Genomic DNA, 23,450 nt, shown 5'->3' with positions numbered 1-23,450 from the left:
CACCACGCAGGACCCGCATGTCTGCATTTTGCAGCAGGACGCTCACCACGGGAAGGGTGGTGGGTTTGGAAGAACTCGGGACCAGCCAAACCTCAGGCAGTGAGAGAAAAAGTAACTTTATGATGAAAGCAGAGTAGAGGGAACAGCTTAGCACTTAGCAGATGTTAGCCAGAATCTCCTTGGGGGCCGCCTCCCCCATCCCTGGACGGGTCTCCTGTGACCTCTGCGCAGACTCAGTGAGGTGTAGAACAGAGCCCTGGGCTGGCAACCTTAACCTTTTGGCATACTGACTTTTCCTGGGGCTGCTTTCATGTCAGGAGGATCAGGTGATCTCAGAGGGCCTCTGGTTTTAAAATGGTGTGTTTCTTCTGGCCTCTTCCACTCCCCAGGGGTGCTATGGGAAGTGGGGTATGTACATGGGAGAAGTGACAATAAGCTACATATAACAAGAGGGGGACAGAGTCCTCCCTTCAGGACTGGAAAAATGGCAGCAGGAACAAGACAGTCAGGGGCAGGTGACTCCTGGCTTTATGGTGCTTCTTCAGGCCTAAGCTCAGGCCTGGGCTCCTGGCAGGTAGGGCCAGCCCAGCCGTGGTAACAACGGCAGCTGAAGGACTCCCAAGCTCCAGGGCTGCCATCTGGCTGCAGATGCAGAAAGACTTCTAGTTGTCCTGGGTTTTGCCAAGCACAACGGCCATGGCCATGGCACCGCTGGTGACTGCAGGCCACGGCTGCCCTGGTCACGTTGATCACATAGGGACCCAGGGTGCCCAGTAGGTAGTCATGGAGATGCCAGCACTCCTCCTGAGGACAAGGGAGGGACGTATCAATGCTCCTGTCCCATGGCCCTGCCATGGTCTTTCCCTGTCTCTGGGACCCCAGCATGGGCTGTGTGGCAGGCTGGAGGTGGGGCAATGATCACCTCAGAACTGGAGAAGCTCAGGTCCCCCCAGAGCACCACGCCGGCTGCCCCCAGTGCCGCGCTCACACCAATGGTCTGCACAAGTTCATCCTGGGGGCAGAGAGCTGCTAAGCCAGGGCAGGAGTGCCCAGCTCCTTTATGGCCCTACCTCTGCCCTGGCTTAGCAGCTCTCTGCCCCCACTCCAGTGTTCTTGCCTGGAGAATCCCAGGGACTGGGGAGCCTGATGGGCTGCCGTCTCTGGGGTCGCACAGAGTCGGACACAACTGAAGCGACTTAGCAGCAGCAGCTACCTTCAAGAACTTTCATGGCTCACTGCCATGATCTGATTCCACCTCTAGAGGAGGGCCCCTTGGCCCTGAGCCTCTTTGAGGGGCTTCTCAGCCCCTCCACTCAGAGAATGTCATGCCTCCCCATCAGACCTGTAGATTTCAGTTTCACTCACCAGGGACAGGAACCTCCCAGAGCTCCGGTGTGTGAGGCGGGCATAGGCCAGGACAGGCAGGGGATGTGGGTGCCCAGCAATGGCCACACGGAAGGCCTCCTCCAGGCGGTATCGGACAAATGCCTGGTGGTGAGCAGGTGGTAGCCTGGGTGGGAGGTATATGCTGGGGAAGAGGGCGCTGGAGGCGGCCCAGAGCCAATGCAGTTGGGTGTTGCGGGCCACGGCAGCAGCATGGCAGTGGCCCGTGTAATTGGAAGCCGTACCACGCCAGCCATTGCCACAGGCTGGGAAGCGATAGAAGCCCCAGAGCCCCTGGGGCTGCAGCGCCCGGCCGAGCCACAACGTGTCCTCCATCAGTGCACGGGCTGCCTGTTCGAAGCCAACACGGGCCTTGTGGAGCTGCTCCTGGGGATCCAGGTTGGGGAATACCCATTGTGCCCAAGCCCAGGAGGCAGCCCGATAGACTTGGCGGCGGCCCCAGTTCCCAGCCCAGAGTGGACACCACTCCTCCCAGTCCAGGACTGCCAGGCCAGCGAAGCCCGGCCACAGGCTGTGGCGGATCTGATGGGCAGCCCGTGCCAGGTGGCAGCCCAGAGGCACAGCCTGTGGGATGCCCCCATTGTGAACTGTGCCCCTTGGCCCAAGGTAGGGGTAGAAGCCGAGCCGGTTCTTGTAGAAGATGGTGACATTCTGGCCGTGGAAATGCTGGCCACGGTTGGCTGAGATGCCCAGGGCCTCGAGTGGCAGGGGCACGCCAAAGCGGTTCTTACAGCGTGCTGAAGGGACGTTCCACAGCACCGAGAAGGGGCGTGCAGGGGCCTGCAGCAAGGATCGGCCACACCCCAAGCACAGGGCCACCCCTAGCACCAGGGCCAGGCCTAGCTGCATGGTCATGCCCCAGGGATGGAAACCTGCAGGAGAGAAGGGGTGTGAGCTTAAGAGTCCATGGCCATGGCCACGCCTTCCCCACAGCAGACCAAGCTGGGAAGACTCCTCTAGCTCCTCCTCACAAGGAAGGGGGGTAAGGAAAGCTAGGTTCCTAAGGGGTCTCGTAGACCTCTCAGAGCAACCCCAGCCCAAGCTGGCCTGGGCATCTCCCTTCCCGTGTTGTCCATCTCTACCATGGCACTACTGTGCCCTCTGACACCTCTCCCACCCTCAGCTCTCACAAGTCCCCTTTTTCCCTCTGCCCATTTTGTTTCCTGCCCCAAGAACACTCAACTTCCACTCTGCCTGACTTAATTTCTACTTAGCACTCAGGTTTCTGCTATGACATCATCTTCTGGCGCAAGTGCAGTGAGGACATTTGAGCTCCCACTGTCCCAGCAGAGGCCCTGTCACTCTACGCCTGCCCTATCCCTTGAGTTGACACCCTATCTGTCTAGTTCCTCCCTGCCTGTGTCCAGTCCAGGGTCTGTCACACAGCAGGTGCTCAGCGAACAGTGATGAGTGAAGGTGGAAAGAAACACCTTGACGCCTGAGGCAGGCAGAGTGAGAGAAGCAAGGGCTTGCCCTCCATCCATGGCCCTGAGGCCAAGGTGCACTAGGGGGCTCCTGCAGGGATAGCGGACCTAAGAAATGACTGGGAGGTGAGGGTGGGGGTCAACAAATACACTGTCACAGACACACCCAACAAGCCTTTATTCAGCCACACAGAGCTCTGAGCCACAGCCATGGTGCCATCTCCACTGGCACTCAGGAAACATGCCTCAGGAAGCTGCCCTCAGGGGCTAGAAGCTGAGGGATGGCCAGTGGGCTGAAGCTGCTACTGTTGTGGGCAGTCAACTGACCCAGAAAGACAGCATCTTGCCCTGGGAATAGCCTCAGATGTCTTTCTCCATCCAGAATATGGGGCGTCCTCTCAGGTCTTGGTATTGTGTCTCCAGGAGGCTTTGTGGAGGGGGCCCTGCTGGAGGTGGGGGTAAGGTGGTCAGGGGTTCAGGCAGGGGAGGGGGTGGCAGCGATGATGACCCCTTGGGGACTTTTGGGGCAGCTTGGGCAGTCAGGCTAGGGGTGACCTTGCAGGGTGACCGGGGAAAGGGGGCCCTGGGGAAGGCATTGAGCAGGGTGGCAGGCAGTCGCCGGCTGGTGAAGACCAGGCCCTGCACTGGCTCACCCAGCTGGTAGCCCAGATGGGCATAAAAGTGCAGCTGGTCATGGGTGGTGAGGTGTAGCCGGCGGAAGCCCCGGGCCTGAGCAAAGGCTTCGAGGCCCTCCATGAGACGGCGGCCAAAACCACGGCCCCTCAGTGCCCGGGCCACCACCACGGTCTCCACTAGAAGGCTCTGGGGCCGGTCCAGCACCCGGGACAGGCGGGCATGGCCCACTACAATGGGGGCTGCCTCTGGCATGGGTCGGGGGCTTAGCAGCATCAAGCAGAGAGGGAAGGCGTCTGAGGACTGGCCCAAGGAGTGGAGGCGGGAGGCGCGGCTGCGGGGCCACTGCTCGTTGATGAGGTCGGCACAGGCATCCAGGAGTTCGGGTCGGCAGTGCACAGGCTCCAAGGTCAGCTCAACCAGGTTGGGGACTGGGGTCTCCTCTGGCTGGCGTGCATGATCCAGGGTCAGCTGAGCTGAACCAGAACTGAGGGTCATCTCTGGATGGCATGTGGAAACCAGGGTCAGCTCAGCTAGCCTGGGGCTCAGGGTCAGCTCTGGCTGGTGTGTAGGATCCAGGGTCGGCTTGGCCAGGCTGGATCTCAGGGTCACCTCTGGCCGGCACGCAGGATCCAGAGTCAATTGGGCTGGATTGGTACTCAGGATCGGCCCCACCTGGTGCACAGTGTCTAGGCTATGGATCAGCGTGCCTCAGCCAGGGCTCAGAGTCAGTTCTTGCCTACATGTAGGATCCAGGCCCAGCTGAGTCAGGATCCAGGGTCATCTCCTGGGGTACAGATGGCTCAGGGCCAGGCAGGGGATTAAGGCCACAGTCTCCAGGCTGTGGGATCTCCTCAGACCACAACGTTGCTGCTCCTGTGGATAACAGCCATGCTGGGTTGTGCCAGAAGGGAGGATGGGGTTGGGGCAGGGAGTGCCTGACAGAGTGCTAGGGAGGGCCATGCATCCTGGATCTCATCTGATGGCCCAGGTGACCTGGAGGATCCCATCCCTTATACTTGGAAGCGCTGATTCAGATGGAGCGCACAGGGGATGGGTCCAGGGTGCTCTGCCTTATACTGGATGGAGGCTGAGGGCTAAAGGCTAGGGCTGGGCCCAAGAACTCAAAAGGCCTGGCCCCAGCCTGCTCCGGCTACCACTCTGTCCTCCCCAGGACAGTAGATCCAGCCCTACACCATTGCAGCTGGCTAGCCATCAGACAGAACATGCAAACTAGATGCCACAACCCCCTGCTTTAACCTCAGGTTACCGCTGAAGAAAACACAGTTACCCCAGGAATTCCCCTCTCCCTACTCCCTACTCTAAGTCCTAGACTTTTTGAACATCTGGGCCATGCTGGCCACTTAGATCCTGGGTTGCCATTCATCCACCCATCAGGCTCAAATTTCCCCTCCCTGGACTGCTTTCCCTGCCTAGGGGACAGAGTCCATGGCTCCCTCGCCAAAACGGCCCAGCTTGGTACACTTTGATTGCATATGGACCCAACTGCCCCTCCGAAGTGGCCTGGCTCATACAGCAACGTGGCTCCTGCAAGCCTGGTTCCCCACAGGTCTGTTTCGTAGCCACTCTAGATAAGAACCACAGCTTCCTTCCTACACCCACAGGGATGTCTAACGGCTAGCAGATTGGGGGCTCAGACCTCCTGCCCCCAAACTCCATTGCTTGCCCATCCCACCTCAGGTTCTGCTGGCAGGAGGGTCTATGCTGGGGGATTTCTAGCGACAGGTGGCCTCTGGGCCCCATCTTTCTACTCACCTGCTTCAGAGGGGATGCGCTGGCTCCCTCCCCATCCCCACCTCCCCAGGAAGACCTTGTGAGCTTGAGGCCAATTTCACACTGGTCAGTTAACAGGCAGCCCCCTTCCCTCACACCCCTTCCGTCACACTCAGAGGGCTATAAGCCTCTCACCTGCATCAGCCACCTCCGCCAGCAGCTGCACCCCTGGACTGGAGGGAGGAAGCCCCAGGATCCGCCCCCTGGGCCTGGAACCCCAGACTTCCCCCACAGACTTAACCCCTTGTATGCCGACCCCACCCACTATGGGGCGGGGCTCCCGGGTCCACCGACAGAGGCGGCAGTCTCTCTTGCCTCGATTTCCCTCTTCCTCCCAGTGGGTGACAAACCGTGGAGTCTGGGGGTGGGGGTTTCGGAACCTAGACTCTGGGCAGGTGTGGCTCGGCATGCTTTGGGAGGGAACGACAGACCCAAGAAGGGCGTGCGGGGCGGCTAGTCAACTTGAGAACTGTCCGCGCGGAGCGGACGGGGAGAGCGGGGGGACAGTGAAGACGAACGCCGCGCAGGGAACGGGGTAGTACTGACATGTTGTTGCCGGGCTCCGGGATGCTCCGCGTCCTCGCTTCTCCTGGATCGGTATCTCGTTGTCTCTGGCTCGGACCCCTCCGGCTCTCGGCGCTCACCCCCTAGCGGTAGGGCGGACGAACTGCAGCTGTCCCGGCCCGCGGCACACAGCCTAGTCCTGGGTCTTCCCGGCGGCCAGGCCCCGCCCCGGCCGCCCTGTACCTCCGCCTAGGCCCCGCCCCTGGCCCGGCGGGTCATAACACCGACCAGACGCAGACTGGGTCTTTACCGGGCCTCTAGCTCTGTTCCTCCCACCCTAGTTTATCCTGGCCTCGCTCCCAGTGAGCCTGACTCCATCTCGGGTTGGCTGGGCTTCCGTCCTCGCCCCGCCCCAGCCTGATAGGTCTCGCCCAAAGTTTAGTTTTGTCTGGGCTCACGCTATCCCTCCTGCACGGCGTGGAAAACAATCAAGTGGCGCTTCTACTTCAAATTTGGGCCCCACACTGGGAAGCAGCCGCCCTCGGACACACATCAGATCTGAGTGAGAGAAAAGAACTTTTCCTGTACCCTCTGGATACCAGCGCCTAGACGTTTTAGGCCCTCAACAGCTTTTGACGTTAGAATCCTCTGAATGGATTCAGAGTGCAGTGCAGAGCTGGTTACCATCGACTTATCAGTAGGAGACAAAAGGTTGTACCTCTCTGGCCAGGCAGCCCGGGCTTGAATCTCAGCTGCTGTTTTCTGGCTGTGCAACCTTGGGGAAAGTGCTTACCCTCCCTGGGTGTGCCTCAGTTTCAATTAAGTTAGCCTACTTAAAATGCTTAGCACAGGACTTGGAAAGAGTAGATGCCCAGTGAATGTCAGTTTATTTATTTGTTATTTGTTTAACCGCACCGCTTAGCATGCGTGATCTTAGTCTCCGCCCGTGCCCCCTGCAGTGGAAGCTCCGTGTCTTAACCACTGGATGGCCAGGGAAGTCCCGAATGTCAGTGCTTGTGACTGCTTCTGTTTGAAGACTGACTCAGCGTCTCCAGAGGAAGTATTTTTGACTCTGTCGGGTGGATGCCTGACATGACTCCTGTGACTGGATGCCTAACCATGACTCCTGTGACTGCCTGGACTTGGGAAAGCCCTAGCCAGGCCCAGATTGCATCAGGTACTCAGTGTGTGCCCATGCCAATCAGCATATGCCCCACTGCTCACACCGTGTCCTTATGCAGCTATCTTGGTCTGTAAGCAGGTGTGCACACTGGTGTATGCTCATGACACTGGCTGAGTGGACTTCTGACTGTAACCATGACTCCTGTGACTGCCTGGACTTGGGAAAGCCCTACCTAGCCAGGCCCAGCTTGCATCAGGTACTCAGTGCGTGCCCATGCCAATCACCACATGCCCCACTGCTCACACCGTGTCCCCCTCCACCCACGGTAGCAGCGACATTCGAACTCCACTGCCATCCGCAACCGATCCTCGAGCGAGAGGGCACCTTGTAGGGTCAGGGGCCCACCACCAGGCGTAGGCTTGATGGAAAAACTGGTGGAGTTGAGGATGAGGCGGGCCTTGGGGTAACTGGGGCGCCGGGCACAACGGCCATGGCCGGAGCATAGGACCTGACTGCACAGACGAGCCCCGCTGGTCACATTCAGGATGGAGGGTCCCAGCGTCGTGTCCACATACTCCTTGATGGCCTGGCATGATTCCTAGGTGGGGAGGGGCGCATCAGGGACACCGTGGCCATGCATGGGTCCACCTAGGACACTGAAGCACTCGCCTCCTGGCCAGCCAAGGCTGCAGGAGTAAAAGGTGGGCTGGGGTCTCCCCTGGCAGCCTGGCAGCCCCACCCCCACCCCCACCCTCACCCCCATCCTGGACCTGAGCTCACCTTGGTGCTTGTGTTCACCCAGCTCACCCAGAGCACCACTCCCGCTGCACCCTGGGCTGCACTCTCCCCCAGGCTGTGTTCCAGCTCCTCCTGAGAAAAGGACAGAATAGCTCCGAGGGGGCCTCCCTGGCTTCCCACAGCAGGCTGCTGTATCACTACTGGATGGGACAAATAATTCATAACCCCCACCGGGGGCTGCTCTAGCCTTGGTGGCCAGAGGCAAGCCTGGCCTCCCTCTAGCTTGTGAGTGCCATGCAGGCAGGGACAATTTCTTTCTGAAGAACGTTGAATTGTCTGTGCCTAGCACAGAACTTGGCACACAGGAGGTGCTCAAAGAATGTGAAAGGGAATGGATGAAGGTGCCCCGAGGCTAAAGTGCCCCAGGGCTGTGTGGCCTCAGGTGCTGGACTAAGGCCTGGCAAGGTAGGTCCTGGGTGGGTGGGGTCACAGGAGACTCACCGCGGGCAGAAAGTGGTTAGTCATGTCGTAGAAGAGCTGCATGTAGGGCAGCACCGGCAGCTTGGGGTCCCCCGCACCCGCTGCCACACGGAATGCCTCAGCCACACGGTGCTGCACGAACATCTGTGTCTTCTTCGTGCCCTCCAGTGCTGCAGGCAGGTAGATGCTGGGGTAGAGGGCACGGCTCTGGCCCCACAGCCACCCGAGCTGGTCATTCTGGGCACAGATGTTTAGTGGACACTGGCCTGTATAGTTGGGACTTTTAAAGTCATAGTTGTAGCACTCAGGGAAATTATAGAAGCCCCAGAGGCCCTGAGGGCGCAGTGCTTGTCCCAGCTTGAGGGTGCCTGCCATCCACTCCTCTGCAGCCCCCTCGAACTGGTCCTGAGCTGCGGCCTCCACCCGAGGAGCTAGCCAGTCTGGGTGCTGCTTCTGCACCAATGCCCGTGAGCGCTGCCGGTAAATGTCCTTGGTGTCCCAGTTGAAGGCCCAGCGCGGGCGCCATGCCTCCCAGTCAATGACTGCCAGCCCTGAGAAGCGAGGCTCAGGCATGGCAGCCAGGATGTCCTGGAATGTGCGGGCCAGGTGGGCATTCAGGCTGGCATTCTGGGGCAGGCCACCAAACACAGGCTCCCCAGCAGATGTATAGTAAGGGTAGGTACCCAGCTGGGAGCTGTAGAAAATGGTCATGTTAGGGCCGCGGAAGGTCTGCCCCGGGTTGGTCACCACATCAAAGATACTGATGTCTACGTCCACGCCGTGTTTCTTCATACACCACTCGGTGTTGGCATTCCAGATGGTAGTGAAGGGCTGGTTGGGGACCACAGGGTCCCGGGAGCCTTGGGTCATGCTGAGCAAGTTCAGGAACAGGGTGCAGACAGGAAGCAAGTGGGCTGCCATAGCCCAGGGCAGGTGTAGGGAAACCTGGCCAGGGAAGGCAAAGCAGAGAGCAGGCCTTGAACTCTCTGATCCCTGAGGGCAGGCAGGACAAGTCCCTTATTAATCCACTTCTGCTCTGGCTTCAGGTAAGTATGGACCTGCAGGGCTCAGGGTGGTCAGAGGGCAAAGGAGAGGCATTGAGGGGAACAGAGCCACTAGATGGCGCACTCGACTTGCCTCTTGGGCCGGCCTCGGTCCCCCTTACAGGTCTTGTATTGGCTTAAGCTCGCCCACTCCCACTTCCCCAGGGGCCATAGAAGCCATGACATCTGTCCTGAGAAGCCTGGCTGAGAGCCAGGCCCTCAGCCCCAAGGCTGGCCGACGGATGGAGGCAGGGGCGTCCCTGTCTCTTCCGCCAGGAATCCTGGCCAGCCATTGGAGAAGGGGACGCTCAGTGCCGCAGGAAAGGTCAACCCAGCCCTTCTGTACACCCTCGTCTGCCCACTTGTCCCTGCTGACCTCAAGGCTGAAAGGCCTCATTCTCCAAACTTCCTGACCCCAGGGCGAGGGCCTGTGCAGGCATCAGCAAGATTCTGTTCCTTAAGTCTGGCACCAGGCGCACCAACACTCTTGGAGGAAGAAAACTGCTGCTGGAAACGCTGAGCTTTTGTAGGGGGTCACTCCACCCAGTTTGGGGGCGGGCTGAGGGGCGGGCCCCGGGTGAGAGGGCTGGGCCAGACAGCTAAGCCACCCCTGCACGCCTAGCAAAAAAGAAAAAAAAAAGCCCTGGGTAGGAGGTGGGACTGGGCCGGAAGTGGCCCCTCCCACTCTGTCAGCACTGGGGCTGGGCTTTGTGTGGCAGGACTGGGGTGGGTTTATTCGGGATGGGGTGCAAGCGGAGGCAGTGCGTGGGGTCTGTCTCAGTGGCAGAACCCACTGGGCAGGCTCGTCTGTAATACTGGAGTCTGGGTGCTTTCCCCACAGAGTTGAATTATGACATCTGTGGGCACTAGGCACTTTCGCTTTTGTTGACGCCTTTCTTAAAAAAAAAAACATTTTAAGGGAATTCCCTGGTGGTCCAGTGGCTAAGACCCTGCCCTTCCAATGCAGGGGGCAGGGGTTCAGATTAGGGAACTAAGCTCTCACAACCTTGTAGTAAAAAACAACTAAATTGCTATAAGGACAGTATAATCTAGACGGAATTCATTATATTAATGTATTTTTTCTTCTGATTACAATTCAAACATTTTTTGCGGGCCTGTACACATATTGTGGCCCTGTGCCTGCTGTGCCTAGTGGGTAAGTCGCCCCTGCTTTAGGGACCTGTGCTGAAGTCAGGGCTGCGCAGTCACCCTTAGTGTGCGTGCTGGCTCAGCGACTGTGCCTTTATGAGGCTCCAGTTAGTGACCATCTGGGCCTCTCCACAAACTCCAGGAGAGTGGGCATGTGCAAGTGTGGGACCCGGTGCCCAGGACCTGGTGTGTTTGAGACCCTGTTGTCTCATGACCACGCGACCCCATGCCTCTGTGGCCACGCGGAGGAGCACGAGGGTATCAGTGATGACACACTTGTTCTTTCCTTTGTGATTTCCCTTGTCTGCTGATTCAGATGCTAGTAACTGAGACCTTCGAGGTGCTCAGGCCCAGGCTTGCCTGCCCGACTTGGGTGAAGGAAGCATCACATCCCTGGTCCAGGGGAACGCGCTGCCTGGGTCTACAGCCCAGTCTGAACTTGAGCTTATGGCCCCCCAGCACGGTGGTTACTGCAACAGGGACACAGTTGGCTGCCGTCTGGACTGGTCCTCTAGGCTGGCTAGGATGAAGTGGGCAGGGCTGAAGGGGAGGAGGGCCCCAGTGTTGGGGGCTGTGAGCACACCAGCCAGACCCAAGCATGGGATCTAACGACGACGGTGGTAGCTGGGGACTGTTCAGAATGCAGGGTCCCTGAGGGATAAGCATTAGTATGAGAGAGCTTGGCACAACTCCCAAGGGCTGAGGGCACAGGAGACCATCAAGGTAGCCCCTGACCCCCTCTCCCCAAAGCTCCACCCTACCTCCTGAAACTGAGGTAACTCCTATATTACCCCCAGAAACCTGTGGCTGCAATCGGCACAATCCAGCCCACCAGCATTCTCTGGATTTGGGGGGATGGCTTCCCCAAGCTCTAACCACACCCTCCTCTTGCCTGCATGCTTCTCTGTGGAACATTCTCCACTATCCAGTGTCTGACTTGGTCTTAGCATCCACTGTGCATCTCCCTTTACACCATCATACCCCTGAATATATAGGCTTCCCCGGGGGCTCAGTGGTAAAGAATCAACGCAGTAGACAGGTTGGAAAGATCCCCTGGAGAAGTAAACGGCAACCCACTCCCATATTCTTGCCTGGGAAATCCTATGGACAGAGGGGCCTGGCAGGCTACAGTCCATGGCGTCACAAAAGGGCTGGATACAGCTCCGTGACCAAACAACTACCCCTGAGGATGGCTGTCTTTGTTGGTGTGGTTCCGGGGTGCACCCCGCCCAGCCCTGGCATGCGTGTGGCTCAGTGCCTTCACTGAACAGGTGGCAGTCACCGCCCTCAGACAAAATCAGGCCTGCTGCCACTCTAGAGCAGCCTGTGGCAGACCCCCAGACACACCCCCGCCTCTAATCCTGCAGCCCCCTTTGTGCTCTGTCTTCCTCCAGACTGCCCGTGCTTCATTCCCAGCATCACTGTCCCACCTCATTCAAAACTCAGTGTAGAAAGCCCTTCCTCGAGGCTGCTTCCTGAGTCCCAGTGGTGGTGTCAAGACTTCCCGAGCAGGGGTGCCCTCCTCACCTCGTGGCAGTTTTCTGAGTCTGTCTCCCCAGAGTCGGTGTCAGCTGAGGGCAGGGGCTCAGTCCTCACTGATATGGATGGGAGGAATCCAGGTGTGGGTCCAGGGCTGGAGGGAGGGGCAGCGCCCCACCCAGGGTAACTCACAACAGAAGCAGAGGAAGTGAAGCAGGTCTGACTGCTCCAGCCGCTCCTTCTCTCCCCTGGGACAGCTGGGGAAAAGCTACGCTCTCTCATGGCCAGGCCAGAGCTGCCTGTTGAGGATAGCCCCCCGCTCACCCCATCATACATCTTTGCAGTGGAACAGGGAGTGGGCCTCATGATTCAGATCCCAGTGCCCTGTTGGCCTTCCCCTGACCGTACCCGGTGGAGGACTCTGACCCAGATGGGGAGAGGTGCGTGTGGCTGAAGTCCACTGCCCTTGAGAACAGGGAGTGGAGGAGACGCCCTTGCCTTTGAGAATAGCAGGGAGGAGCGATCTGGCTACCTGCCCGGCCAGGGAAGATCAACCATCCATTTCCCACTTTCTCCCTGGGTGGGCTAGGCGAGGAGACTGGCACCAGCCCAGCTGGGGATACGGCACCATTTAGGAGCAGCACAAGGGCCCTGCCCACAGAAGGCTGGACCCAGTCGCTTTCCAGTCAATGTGGAGAACGTCAGGTCCTTGCTATTGGGGTAGAAAGGGACTCCCTCCGCTCCCAGTGGCCAGTGCCCTGGCAGGACAGCTAGAGCAGGCAGCTCGGGCCTGCAGATCCCAGTGAACGTGTGTTATAGATGAGAAGTCCCCAGCAGAGAGTCTCACAGAGACACTTCTGAGCTCAAACCTTATTTGGAAGAGCCTGAAAGCACTCTCACATGCCCTGGCCCAGCCACGGACAGTCCAAGCAAAGAAGCAGTTGTTATATATTTAATTTACAAAAGAGACCCCAAAATAATAATAATAAACTATCCAGGGGCAGGGGAGTAGGGTCAGGTCCTCCCCGGCCCAGCTGTGCCCCTCTTCCTCTCTGGCAGGGAGAGACGGGGCCTTCCAGGGGACTGCCCCTCCCCCTTAGAACAGGGGGTGGGAGCTGGTAAGGACATCCTACCGGGCATCCCAGAGGGCTCTGCCCCTCCAGACTCTGGTTTGTCCACCCCTTGCAGGCTCCTACATGCCTGACAGACCCCTTGTGGCAGAGGCCAGCTGGCCTGGCAGCTGGGTGAGAGACCCTTACAAAGTCTAGGTGAAGGCCAGGACTGCCACTGCCAGCAGGCCAGTGAGGTGGGACCCAGCCCAGGCCCCACTGGCACCCCCAGCTGCCCGCCTGCGGTCCCACTGGCATTGCTCACCGCCCCAGCCTAAGTAGCACTGGCAGCGAAAGTGCATCTGTAGGTGGTTGCGGTCGGCCCAACTGAGTTCCCCCTCTGGTCGCAGCCGTGGCTCATCAGGTGCGTGGCTAGGCACTAGACGGAAGCTGCTGGCACTGAGGTGCAGGAAGGTGTGAGCGTTGGGGTCCCGGCGCACACAGCGCCCATGGCCATGGCACTGGGCCCAGCTGCAGTACTGGGCAGCCCAGGACACATTGACGACATAGGGTACCAATGACCGAGTCAGATAATCCTTGAGGCGTCGGCAGGTCTCCTGGGGGTAGAGGACAGGGAGGAGGGTCAGCTGCCTTAGCCCATGTGGAAACTCAGTCCACACTGTGTGACTGCACCTTCTTTTAACAGCGCGTGTATGCATGCACGCACGCACACACACGCGCGCACGTACGCCTGAGCCCTCACTGTTCCCATTCCTTCTAAGAAGAGGGTGGGGGCAGGGACTGGAACCCAGCAGGGCAGGTGGGGCAGGGTGGAACTCAACAGCTGGTCAAGACAACAACTCCCTCTTCCTGGGTGAAGGGCAGGGGTGGGGGTGGGGGTAGATCCTGTCTTCACTGTTGGGACACGGGCTGCCTTGGGAAGCAGAGGAGGGGAGCACTTTGAGGTTTGCAGCCAAAGTGCAAACACTCTGCCTCTCCCTGCAGACTCAGCTCTGGTTGGCTGGGTGGGTCTTACTTACGTTGCTGGTGGTAAACCCTGCATCACCCCAGAGGATGACGCCAGCTGCACCCAGGGCAGCACTCTCACCAATGGTGGAGATGAGATCCATCTGTAGGGGAAGTGGATGAGACCACAGGGTGAGAAGGACAGGTCGGGGGGGCAGGCCCTAGCCTCTACCAATTTGCTTACCCCCGACTGCATCCCAGCCCTCCCCTTCTCATCCCCAGGCAGCAGCCGTTGCGCTTTCTCCTTAAATGTTTAAGCCATTTCCACCCCCTTCTTTGGCCTCCGATTCTCAAGCCAAGGGCCCACTTGAGCCTGGCATGTATCTATCAGTTGTGTCCAACTCTTTGCAACCCCATGGACTGTAGCCCACCAGGCTCCACTGTCCATGGGATTTCCCAGGCCAGAATACTGGAGTGGGTTTCCATTTCCTTCTCCAGGGGATCTTCCTGACCCAGGGATCGAACCCAGATCTCCTGCCTCGCAGGTGGATTTTTTACCATCTGAGCCACCAGGAAAGCCCTACATCTGTCAGGATGGACTACGAAGTCAGAATGCTAGGCCTGAATGCCTCCTCTGCCTGGATTTCCTGGGAAGTTCTGGCCACACTTCTCAGCATCTCTGGACCTCAATTTTCTTATCCACAAATGGAGATAACAATGTCACCCTCTCATAAGGTTACAGAGAGAATGAGGTGAGGGGATGTAGAGTAGTCAGTAAACTTGAGGGCAGGAGGCCCCCTGGTAACCCAAACCTGCGGTGCTTTCCCAAGGAAGAATACAGGGCCCTGGGAGGCACATACCTCGCTAAGCCCTGTGAGTCCACGGCTATAGGTGGGCCTCGTGAAGACGTAGACGGGGAGTGCATGGTTGGCATGGTGGATGTCAGCCACGCGAAGAGCCTCCTGGACACGAAAGCTGACAAAGTTGCGGCCGTGAGTGGAGGAAGCCAGTGTCTCTTCCAAGTAGACAGAGGGGAAGAGGGCCGTGCTCTCGGCCCAGAGCCAGGCCAGCTGGTCATTTCGGGAGACCTCAACATCAGGGCAGCGGCCTGTATAGGTCTCCCAGTTCTGCACATAATCATGGTTGTAACAGTCAGGGAAGAGGTAGAAGCCCCATAGGTGCCGAGGCCGAAAAGCCTTGACAAATCGCAATGTCTCCAGCATGAACTGCCGTGCAGCGAACTCAAACTCATACTGCGCCTCCTTGGCTACGCGCTCTGGTGGCCAATCAGGGTGGCGAATGGCCACCAAATGGCGTGATAATCGGCGGTACACATCCTTGTCCTGCCAGTTGCGCACCCACACTGGCCGCCAGTCCTCCCAGTCGATGACTGCCAGCCCTGCAGGCTCCTGTGTACGAATGTAGTGTTCCACATGTCCCTTCAGCATCTCCAGGTGTACCCAGAGGCTGCCATTCTGTGGCACACCACCATGTACTGACCTCCCCACCGAATTGAAGTGTGGATACATGCCCAGCCGGTCACGGTAGAAGATGGTGATGTTCTGATTTACAAAACCCTCGTTAGGTGAGGCCTGAACATCAAAGGCCTTCATGTCCTTTGGGTCCAATGGCATCTTGTGGCGCGGGCCACAGTCCTGTGTGGGCACATCCCATGCGACCACAAAGGGCCGGCCCGTGAAGATGGGTGGTGCTGTGGGCTTCAGCTCCGTGGCCCATGCCACCACCAACACCAGGGCCAGTGTGACGGCGGGGCCCAGGCCTGTCCACATGCTGGGGGCTGCAGGAAGTCAGTGTCACCTGCCAGGCACCAGCTCAGGAACTGGTAAAAAGGTGGGAGACAGCAAGTAAGTCTAGAGGATCCTGGAGGTCATCCATCCCAAACCCATCCAGACTCCCAAAGCCCATGCTGCATTAGGCCACCGTGCCCAGGATTGTTCAGACTCTGTTATTAGCTATAACAGATCTGAAAGACCATAGGCCACTGAAGGACAGGCAACACATCCCCGTAGCTCACTGCCAGGAGCACTGGGCTCCTTCCTGGACAAGTAGCCTATGGCTAGGCAGGCACTGCTGTTAGGTCTGTGACCCCTTTGAAACTGGACAAATTGAGCTATGGACTCACTGCCGAAAGGCTCACCCATGACTGAGTATCACCCAGGACAAAGTTTCTGAGAGCCCCAAACCGAGGCCCACTCTACCCCGTGAAGAACTTTTGATCCTGAGAAATCACAGCATTTGGGTGAGGCAAGGCACAGCTCTTGGAGTAGCTAGGAAGCTGTAACTCAGCCCCGAGTTGGTATCTTTTTTAGCACCCGCCCAACAGAAAAGTGAGGCTAACAGACTTTATCTCAGCGCAGACACTCTCCCCCAGCTTGGTGGAGGCCCCTCGGGGACAAAGGGGTGGTGGATCTCCCACGGTGGCGCCAGCAGACCGGCCTTTCCCTCTACAGCTACCAGGAATGCGCGTGCCCGCGGGCCAGGCGGCCGGGGGTAAAAGCCCACTCCACCTGGCCTTTGTCCGGAACCCCGCCCCCGCCCCGCACGTGGGGGCTGAACCCTGCCGGCAAGGGGGGCGGTCTGGGCCGCCTCCCCGTGGGGTTCAGAACAGAGCCCGCGGAGACAGCAGCTCGGCTCGCACTGCCCTCCCTCACCTCGCGCAGGGCGCCGCCGGGACCTGCGCCATGGCCACCTCCATCTCCGTCCCAGCCCGGCCCGCAGCCCTCCACGGTTCGGCCCCGGCTCAGCACCTCTACTGGCTCCGCCCCCCCACCCCAGCCCGCCGGCCCTTTAAGAATCCAGCGCGGAGGCGGGCCCTGCGCAGGATTTGCGACGGGGGAGGGAAGGTGTGCCTGACTTTCGAGCCGCCAATACCGCGCTTTGGGCTCCGAGGACCCCAGATCCTCTTCCGAGGAATGTAGCCATAAGTCTGGGACTCTGAGGTGCCTCCAAATGGGGCTTTCTTCTGGAGTCTCAGCCACGAGCGCCAAGTCAGCCTAAAGTTCACCCCCACAACCTGCGGCCAGTGGTACACTCCTCCCTGCTCCGCGACGCGGCCAGCCGCTTAAAGGGACAGCGTAAAGGACGAGGGTCGGGAAGGGAATGAAGGTAGTGTGACGTTCCCTCATTCGTCCGTAAGGAGGTGCTGTGGGACCTTGAGGCCTTGGCTGGGGGCAGTAGAGAATCTGGCTCTGCACCTCTGAGTGTAATCTCCAGTCCTGGGGCCCCCTTTGTATGGAAAGGGGGACGGTGACCCGCAGCCTGTCTGCGATCTCCCGGGACAGTACTGCCCCGCCCCCCTTACGGTTCAGGGCTCCCCTCCCCCGACCCCGGTGGGAAGGGAATCCCCGCCCCTTGCCCGTCTGGGGCTGGGGGGCCTAGCACCCGCGTCTTAGCCCATCCAGGGCTGGATGGAAGCAGTGGTTGTCCTGGTAACACAAGCTGTGAGTCGCAGTTAGGCCTGCCTGGCTGGGAGCCTATAAGCCCAGCGAGCCCTGAGGGTAGGGCGTCCCCCTGCTCCTGACTTGCAACTGGGACAGGCCAGTCCTTGGGCTCCTATCCCCTCTGTCCAGCCTCTGGGGGCCCTGTGGGAACCCCAAGTCGTCCTTTCAACTCTGAGAAGGCTGCCACCCTTACAGAAGTTCCTGGCCGGACAGCAGAGAAAACCGGCTCAGCCAGAAGGGTTCCCCTGGGCCTCCGCTGGGTATCCCGTCTTTTCGCCCTGCACGCCCCTCCCTCTGGGGAGCAGGCTTGGAGCTGCAATGGAAGCGAGAATTCCTTGCCTCTTCCTAAATCCGCTTCCCCGGGGTCCTCAGCTCCCCAAAGGGCCCGGGTCTACTTGGCCAGCCCATTCCCTGCGCACGCGCCTGGGAGGAGAGAGAGGGAGCGCCATGTACCAGGGTGCAGACCAGTCGTCTGCCCTGGGCTCACCTGTGTGGGAGTCCGTCGGCCCAGTAGGTCGGCGGCCTCCCTCCTTCCCGGGGTAAGTCTCTAGCCAAGCTATTCGCGCCAGCTCCTGCCCTTTGGGCAGCCCGCCGGCGACTTGATAAACCCCATCCCTCCCACCGGCTCCCGCCTCCCACCCCAGCCCTTTATCCTCACTTCCTCCTGCCCCTCAGAGAGGAAAGGGCCAGGAACAGGCGCGGGGGAAGGGACCGCCTTGACCCTGTTTCCCTCCGGTATGTCCTGCTGGCTGGTTGCCTGCCCTGCCCCTCCTCCCCTGAGTAGGCCCTGGCCCAGCAAACTGCACCAGGTGACCGGAAGGCTGGAGGACCCAGCCAAGGTGCCAGCCTCCCCCGTGCTGACAGCTTCCCAAACCTGCCCCTGAGGCCCATCCTCAAATCCAGCAGCTTATGAGTGGAGCGGCCCTGGTGGTGGTGCTTTGGGAAGTCAAACTACTTGGGGGATGTTTGGCAGATGGTTCCCTAAAGCAGGTGGTGAAGAGAACCAGCCCTGGGGTGGGGGATGTTGGGGGAACTTACAGGAGCTGAGTCATTTTTTTTCCACTGAGAGCGGAAGCATCTCATGTGTGAGAGTGGACAAAGTGTGACAGAGTGTTGATATGGGTGATGTGGGGGGGACAGGCCCTGGGAGGCTTCTGTACGGTGCTCTTCTGTCAGAGGACATTCCTGGTTGGTTCTAAGATGTTGCCGAGTACAGGGCTCCTTACAAAACTGGTGAGGGGAGGGGTGTATTTCTGTGGAAGAGAGTGTCCATAATGTGGCTGGCTCCAGGGAGGGCTGCAGCAGGGTTCCAGCAGACTCCTCCAGAGGTGCAGACAACTCTGCACACCCTCAAATCACCCTGGGCTACTCCCCCTGGACCTACCATCCCACCCCTTCGATGCCTAGGGCCTCTCCCCTAATAGAAAGCTGTGTAAGCCTGGTGGAGTGGGGGAGGTGGGCACATATCCTACAGTCTACCCCTGATGACTATGCTGGCTCTGTAAGGGACACAGGCCTTAGAAGCTCTAAGGGCAGGGGCCCCTGGGGAAACAAAGGCCAGACCACTGTTCCAGGGCAGGGACATTTCCTCAGGCAGCCAGCAGGAAGGAAGTGCACACAGCCCAGTGGGAGGGAGTGGGGAAGCACTGCCATGACCCCCATTGTTTCCCGCTTCAGAGTCAGCTAGGGCAGGCCCAGCACAGGGAGTTCCCCACACTGGGACAGTGATGACGGGATGCCATCCGGCACAGCAGAACCCTGGCCCTGGGGCAGTCAGTAGGAGGGGCAGTGAAGGGTGATAGGGCCTTGTGCCTGGCATCTTACTGCGCAAATGGGAAGAAACCCAAAGACGAACTTCAAGTCCAGACTGCAGAGGGTGATCCTGCTCCAGACTTGGACCAGTTTAAACCTCCAAAAGACAGGTAGGTCAACTTCCCAGACCCAGCAGCCTGCGTCCCTGAACTCTCTTTTCCCTTACAGGGAGTTGGGCTGATGGCCAAGGCTAGGGCTGGCAGAGAACTGGCCTCACAGCCCGACCTGAAAAGTGCAGGCCAAATGTTCACGGGGGCAGGCGGCAGGTGAGAAGGCAAGAGCAGAAAGGATGAGAGGAAGTACTGGGTGAATTGAGTTTAACCTGCTGGAACAGAAGCCCCAAGTCTACACTCCTGGTAGTGCCCACCAGGAGAGGCAAGTGGATTTGGGCTGCAGTTTTGCAGGAGGTCAAGGGCAGTGGCACCCACCTGGCTGCTGTCCACCTAAGGCTGGGCCTAGAAGGTCTATGGGGCTTAGGCTGTGACCTCATGTAGGTTCAGCTGCCTCAGCTGGGGACAGAACAACTGTTCCAGACCTATCTGAGGTCACACTGTCATCTCAGGTCAGGCAGGTGGGGCCAATCCCTACTGAAGTATCCCAGGGCCTTCCAATTCCAGGGTCTCCACTTACTGAACCTAATACAGGAGTGGCTCTCCATCCTGAGTGGGTCTGTAGTGAGGTCTGTGTGAATACACTGCCACCTGCTGGTTGTAGCTGGGATGGCCGCACTCTGGACCTTGCCAAACATTGGTGCGACCTGAGTCCTGGACCCAGGTCTACCTTCTATGCCCATGTGGTAGTCCAGACACTGGGTGTCACAGCCTCAGAGGATGTCAGTCTTGTATGCAGGGTCTACAAATAATTTTATTGAACAAATAACACAACAGCCTTCCTAGATTGAGGACTACCCTCCCCAAGCCATTTCTCACACGCTTAAAGCACAGAGTTTGCACAGTAAGGAATTAAAAAAAAAATCATTTCTATGTAGAAATCAGACTCTGCCCCAATAACATCATGGACTAGACTATTTACAAGCTTTCACATTTTAAGTATTCCTATTATGGTTGTTTTCTTTCTGCCCCTATCCAGGGGCTCCAGTACTTTTCTCTTGACTGATACTGAAGGGAGGGGTATACTGTAGGGAAAAGGGGTGGTGGGCTCCTCAGAGCTACTGGCACCAGCCCTAGGGTGCTGTGCCTTACCACAGGGTGGTGGATGTGTAAGGGCAAGGGGGATTAGATACAGTAAGTGGGATGGGGCACAGGCATCCAGAGCCCTTCCTGATCCCCATCCACACCCTCTCAACTTGGGGTGGGGGGGAGGGGGAGAAACAACTAGTTGCAGTGGGGAGGGATCGGGCCAGCCCTGGGTAGAGGGAGAAACCTCCCACACCAGTCCCTACTCCTATTAACAGCCAGCAAAGTGTCCATCCATCTGGGGCTGGGAACAAACGGGCAGGTAGGCGGGAAAAATCAGGCTTGTTCTGCCCCCAGCCTCTGTCCAACACAGGAGGAATCGAGGTAGCAAACGGCTGAAATGCTCCAACGAGAGGGTAAAGGAAGTGAGGAAAAGGAAGTTCCCACTTTTGTAGAGCTCCCATTGCCCTGGGGCTGGAAAAAGGCAGACCTTGCTTTTAAAGTGCTGTAGCCTCTAGCAGGGCTGGGCCCTAGGCAAGCTTGGAAGAATGCAGGCCAGGCAAGGGCACAGGAACCAGGCATTCCTGACCAGCATGTGCCCTGCCATGCTCCTTGTAGGGACTGCTGGGAAAGGTGGACTGGTAACTCCGCCATCAGCCCTCACCAGCTTCCAGCCATCTCTGGTCCACATACAAACCAACACCCAACCAGCACTGTAGGACTGCCCTGCTCACAGCTGAAGGTTCCAGGCCAGTGGAGTTTATTCACAGTTGTGGCCCCAGCCTAGGTTCCTCAATGGAAGCCACACCTTGAGCCTGGGGGTGTCTTGCTGGGGCAGGGGGTGTTTACGCCTGCCACCCCCCAGGCTCACACCTCATAGAGGATCACAGGGAAATCCACGTGGATGCGGGGGGGATCCAACTTCACGGTGCCCTGCCATGGAAACAGAGGCTAGTGAGGGCCGGCTCAGGGCCCCTACTCCAGGAAGCCTTCCTGTTCCTCCCAGTGCCTCCCCCCAGAGCCCCCACCACGACAGCAGACTCCATCTGGGTCTGCCTCCACACATTCAACACAGGCTCTGTGACCACGGCCCAGCCCCTCACCTGAGGAATCAGGTTCTTATGCACCCGCCTCAGCTTGGCCCGCTTCTGCCCGTTCTTGGTGACGATTGTCTCCTCATAGAATTCGTGAGCCAGATCCCCATCCTCGTCATAGAACATGGAGCTGTGCAGAGCGAGAGGGGAACAGGCTGGGCTGGAGCCCCACGCTAGTCATGGCAAATGCCATAGACCACAGGGAATTATGCCCTCCCCTCAATGGGGAAGAACAACCTTGGTGGGAGAAAGGGAGGTTAATATGTTTGGAGAATCTTTTGTTTAGGATCTGGGGTCCACTAGAAAGTGGGGAGTAGGATGGTGGCCAGTGCTACTCTGTCAGACCCTAAGAAGAGAGGCCATACCAAAACGTCACTGGTTTGTTCAGCAAGAGTAGCCATTCGATCAGGCCCTTGCCTTCACCCAGGACTTCTAGAGTGAGAAGGATGGTGGCCTGGGCATGATGGTCTCATTCCAGAAGACACTGCTGGCCCAAGGCCAAAGCCTGAGATAGCAGATGCCCGAGCTAGGAGGGAGCCTGAAGGAAAAAAGGCTGAATCCTCCCCGGTCCAGGTGGCTGATGCAACCAGACTGCCATTGTTGGGGTCCCCCTAGATTCCAGCAACACCTGAGCAGCAGTCCTCAGGGCCCATCACATCCAGGCCCATCTAGTGCTCCTATCTGGGCCCCTTGTGGGAGGGGAGAGGTCAGTGCCCCCAGATCTGGGAAAACATACCTGGGGTGAGGGTCTTTTTCCCCAGGTCCCAGCCTCAACGCTAGGGCCCAGTCCTACTCTCCCAGCCACTACCCAGAGAGGTCCAACCCTACCACTGTGGGGAACGGAAACAGACAAAACAGAGGGTCATTCTCTTCTAGGGAGAACTGGGGGTGAGTGAGAATAGGAGCCTTCGGCTAGCAGGCTGGGATGGAAGGGATGAAAGGAAGAGGTTCTGGAGTCTCAGGGAGACCCTATCTTAGCTTTATCGTACGGAGGACCTGCCCAGGGACAAGCCTCAGGCCCACTCTTCTCCTAGGGAGACCTTCAGAGCAGCCAGGCCACGAGGAACCGCCTGTTCGGCTTTCCCCACCCTTTGTTCCTACGGGGACCTGAAATATGGGAGTCGTCCTGACTCGGGTGTAGGGGGTACAGCAACGGGAGCGCCCCATGTCGCGAGACGCCCAGCCGCCCCTCTGTCCTCCCGGGGGCGGAACCCCGCGCCCTTACCCGCGGCGCGTGAATACGAAGGGGGGCACGACTCGGCCTCGCGGTCGCACCAAAGCTTGCTCAGCGACCGCCGCCTCTGGGCCGCCGCCCCCCGCCGCCGAGGTGAAGGGCCACAGGCCCCGAGCTTTGGAGCCGCTGGCGCCCATGTCAGGGCCGCCGGCGCATGGCGGGCCCGGCAGTAACTTCGCTCTTACAAGGCCGTCGGCGCCACCATACCCTGCCTGGGCCTTGGCTCGCAGATGCCGCCGCAGCCGCTGCCGCCGCCTTCCGCAGGCTCCGCTGTCTCCACGGAAACCTCACTTCCGCTTCCGAATGCGCCGCATGCTGCCCCCTCTGATTGGCTGCTTCTCTCGTCGGTCCGCGGGGCGGGACCAACAGCCGCCCTCAAATGCTAGGTACCCCAGCATGCACCGCAAGACGTCAGCTCCCAGCAGGCCACGCTCTTTCCAGCTCGGGCAGCTCCCACCAGGGAAAGCGGTGGCTGTGTCCTCCTCCTTATTTCTTTAGCTTGTATGGCGGCTCTTATGTCCCCAACCCCTAGAGGTCAGGCTCAGCGGACCTGCCCAATCACCGGGTACCTCCCCCAAACCAGCACTTTAGGGCCTGACTCCAGGCCAGACTGGTCAGTGCCCATCTGGCTTCTATCCCCATACCTTTTTTGCCATCCCCAATTGTGGCATGTGGAGGAGAAACTGAACCTAAATAAAATTAAGGAATTAGCCTATGGTTGTATATCTACATTCAGGGCCAAAGAACTTCAAATTCAGTGTACTTTCCAAACCCACCAGAAGCCTTGCTTTATGAAGGTTTGTGGACATTAACATCTGTACCTTTGGTACCATGACCAGTGTCTGGTCCACAATAGAATCTCAATATTTGGTGAAGTGCCTTCCACAGCATGGAGTGTGTGGTTTCTCTAAGCTCTGGCAGTTGATG

General features: G+C 58.7%; 5 protein-coding genes across 10 annotated transcripts; all 5 read right to left on the bottom strand.

The window, feature by feature from the left end:
- Positions 1–97: 97 nt before the first annotated feature.
- Positions 98–5,878, bottom strand: HYAL3 (hyaluronidase 3). Of its 2 annotated transcripts, XM_061396851.1 has the most exons (4): positions 5,802–5,878; positions 1,366–2,276; positions 923–1,012; positions 98–804 (listed from the first exon to the last, which is right to left on the bottom strand). In XM_061396851.1, exons 2-4 carry the CDS (start codon positions 2,257–2,259, stop codon positions 529–531), a joined length of 1,260 nt encoding a protein of 419 aa, XP_061252835.1. In that variant the 5' UTR covers positions 2,260–2,276; positions 5,802–5,878; the 3' UTR covers positions 98–528. The 2 variants fall into 2 exon arrangements, with proteins under 2 accessions (XP_061252835.1, XP_061252836.1); XM_061396852.1 differs by lacking the exon at positions 923–1,012.
- Positions 2,988–7,078, bottom strand: NAA80 (N-alpha-acetyltransferase 80, NatH catalytic subunit). The gene is made up of 3 exons (XM_061395651.1): positions 7,070–7,078; positions 5,802–6,008; positions 2,988–4,136 (listed from the first exon to the last, which is right to left on the bottom strand). Exons 1-3 carry the CDS (start codon positions 7,076–7,078, stop codon positions 3,189–3,191), a joined length of 1,164 nt encoding a protein of 387 aa, XP_061251635.1. The 3' UTR covers positions 2,988–3,188.
- HYAL1 (hyaluronidase 1) lies at positions 6,635–12,617 on the bottom strand. Of its 3 annotated transcripts, none has more exons than XM_061396841.1 (4): positions 9,520–11,034; positions 8,122–9,045; positions 7,663–7,752; positions 6,635–7,480 (listed from the first exon to the last, which is right to left on the bottom strand). In XM_061396841.1, the coding sequence occupies exons 1-4, from the start codon at positions 9,538–9,540 to the stop codon at positions 7,163–7,165; spliced, it is 1,353 nt and encodes a 450-aa protein (XP_061252825.1). In that variant the 5' UTR covers positions 9,541–11,034; the 3' UTR covers positions 6,635–7,162. The 3 variants fall into 3 exon arrangements, with proteins under 3 accessions (XP_061252825.1, XP_061252826.1, XP_061252827.1); XM_061396843.1 differs by having other exon boundaries at positions 7,480–7,568; positions 9,520–12,617; XM_061396842.1 differs by lacking the exon at positions 7,663–7,752 and having other exon boundaries at positions 9,520–12,617.
- A 90-nt stretch (positions 12,618–12,707) lies between these two features.
- On the bottom strand, positions 12,708–21,385 carry HYAL2 (hyaluronidase 2). Of its 3 annotated transcripts, none has more exons than XM_061396840.1 (4): positions 21,299–21,385; positions 14,647–15,626; positions 13,861–13,950; positions 12,708–13,437 (listed from the first exon to the last, which is right to left on the bottom strand). In XM_061396840.1, exons 2-4 carry the CDS (start codon positions 15,574–15,576, stop codon positions 13,036–13,038), a joined length of 1,422 nt encoding a protein of 473 aa, XP_061252824.1. In that variant the 5' UTR covers positions 15,577–15,626; positions 21,299–21,385; the 3' UTR covers positions 12,708–13,035. The 3 variants fall into 3 exon arrangements, with proteins under 3 accessions (XP_061252824.1, XP_061252823.1, XP_061252822.1); XM_061396839.1 differs by lacking the exon at positions 21,299–21,385 and adding an exon at positions 17,735–17,859; XM_061396838.1 differs by lacking the exon at positions 21,299–21,385 and adding an exon at positions 16,459–16,830.
- On the bottom strand, positions 19,899–22,830 carry TUSC2 (tumor suppressor 2, mitochondrial calcium regulator). The gene is made up of 3 exons (XM_061396860.1): positions 22,515–22,830; positions 21,299–21,419; positions 19,899–21,128 (listed from the first exon to the last, which is right to left on the bottom strand). The coding sequence occupies exons 1-3, from the start codon at positions 22,658–22,660 to the stop codon at positions 21,063–21,065; spliced, it is 333 nt and encodes a 110-aa protein (XP_061252844.1). The 5' UTR covers positions 22,661–22,830; the 3' UTR covers positions 19,899–21,062.
- Positions 22,831–23,450: the final 620 nt, after the last annotated feature.

This window comes from Bos javanicus, chromosome 22, assembly GCF_032452875.1.
Source record: "Bos javanicus breed banteng chromosome 22, ARS-OSU_banteng_1.0, whole genome shotgun sequence".
NCBI lineage: Eukaryota > Metazoa > Chordata > Mammalia > Artiodactyla > Bovidae > Bos > Bos javanicus.
Note: the sequence above shows the minus strand (reverse complement) of the source record. Positions and strands in the feature narration are given on the sequence as shown.

What these genes read in the sequence shown, in the direction of transcription:
- HYAL1 (XM_061396841.1), bottom strand. Translation starts at nt 9,540, where the DNA reads ATGAGGCCTTTCAGCCTTGAG. An exon ending in TGAGGCCTTTCAGCCTTGAG is followed by an intron (nt 9,046 to 9,519) that starts GTCAGCAGGGAC and finishes TTCCCTGGCCAG; the next exon opens with GTTTCCCTACACCTGCCCTG. An exon ending in GGGTGAACACAAGCACCAAG is followed by an intron (nt 7,481 to 7,662) that starts GTGAGCTCAGGT and finishes CTCCCCACCTAG; the next exon opens with GAATCATGCCAGGCCATCAA.
- NAA80 (XM_061395651.1), bottom strand. An exon ending in CCGGAGCCCGGCAACAACAT is followed by an intron (nt 4,137 to 5,801) that starts GTCAGTACTACC and finishes ACTGTGCACCAG; the next exon opens with GTGGGGCCGATCCTGAGTAC.
- HYAL3 (XM_061396851.1), bottom strand. Translation starts at nt 2,259, where the DNA reads ATGACCATGCAGCTAGGCCTGGCCCTGGTGCTAGGGGTGGCCCTGTGC. An exon ending in CTGGGAGGTTCCTGTCCCTG is followed by an intron (nt 1,013 to 1,365) that starts GTGAGTGAAACT and finishes CTCTGCCCCCAG; the next exon opens with GATGAACTTGTGCAGACCAT. An exon ending in TGAGCTTCTCCAGTTCTGAG is followed by an intron (nt 805 to 922) that starts GTGATCATTGCC and finishes CCTTGTCCTCAG; the next exon opens with GAGGAGTGCTGGCATCTCCA.
- HYAL2 (XM_061396840.1), bottom strand. Translation starts at nt 15,576, where the DNA reads ATGTGGACAGGCCTGGGCCCCGCCGTCACACTGGCCCTGGTGTTGGTG. An exon ending in GACTCACAGGGCTTAGCGAG is followed by an intron (nt 13,951 to 14,646) that starts GTATGTGCCTCC and finishes CTTCCCCTACAG; the next exon opens with ATGGATCTCATCTCCACCAT. An exon ending in CAGGGTTTACCACCAGCAAC is followed by an intron (nt 13,438 to 13,860) that starts GTAAGTAAGACC and finishes CTCTACCCCCAG; the next exon opens with GAGACCTGCCGACGCCTCAA.
- TUSC2 (XM_061396860.1), bottom strand. Translation starts at nt 22,660, where the DNA reads ATGGGCGCCAGCGGCTCCAAAGCTCGGGGCCTGTGGCCCTTCACCTCG. An exon ending in TTCGTATTCACGCGCCGCGG is followed by an intron (nt 21,420 to 22,514) that starts GTAAGGGCGCGG and finishes CGCTCTGCACAG; the next exon opens with CTCCATGTTCTATGACGAGG. An exon ending in ATAAGAACCTGATTCCTCAG is followed by an intron (nt 21,129 to 21,298) that starts GTGAGGGGCTGG and finishes TTTCCATGGCAG; the next exon opens with GGCACCGTGAAGTTGGATCC.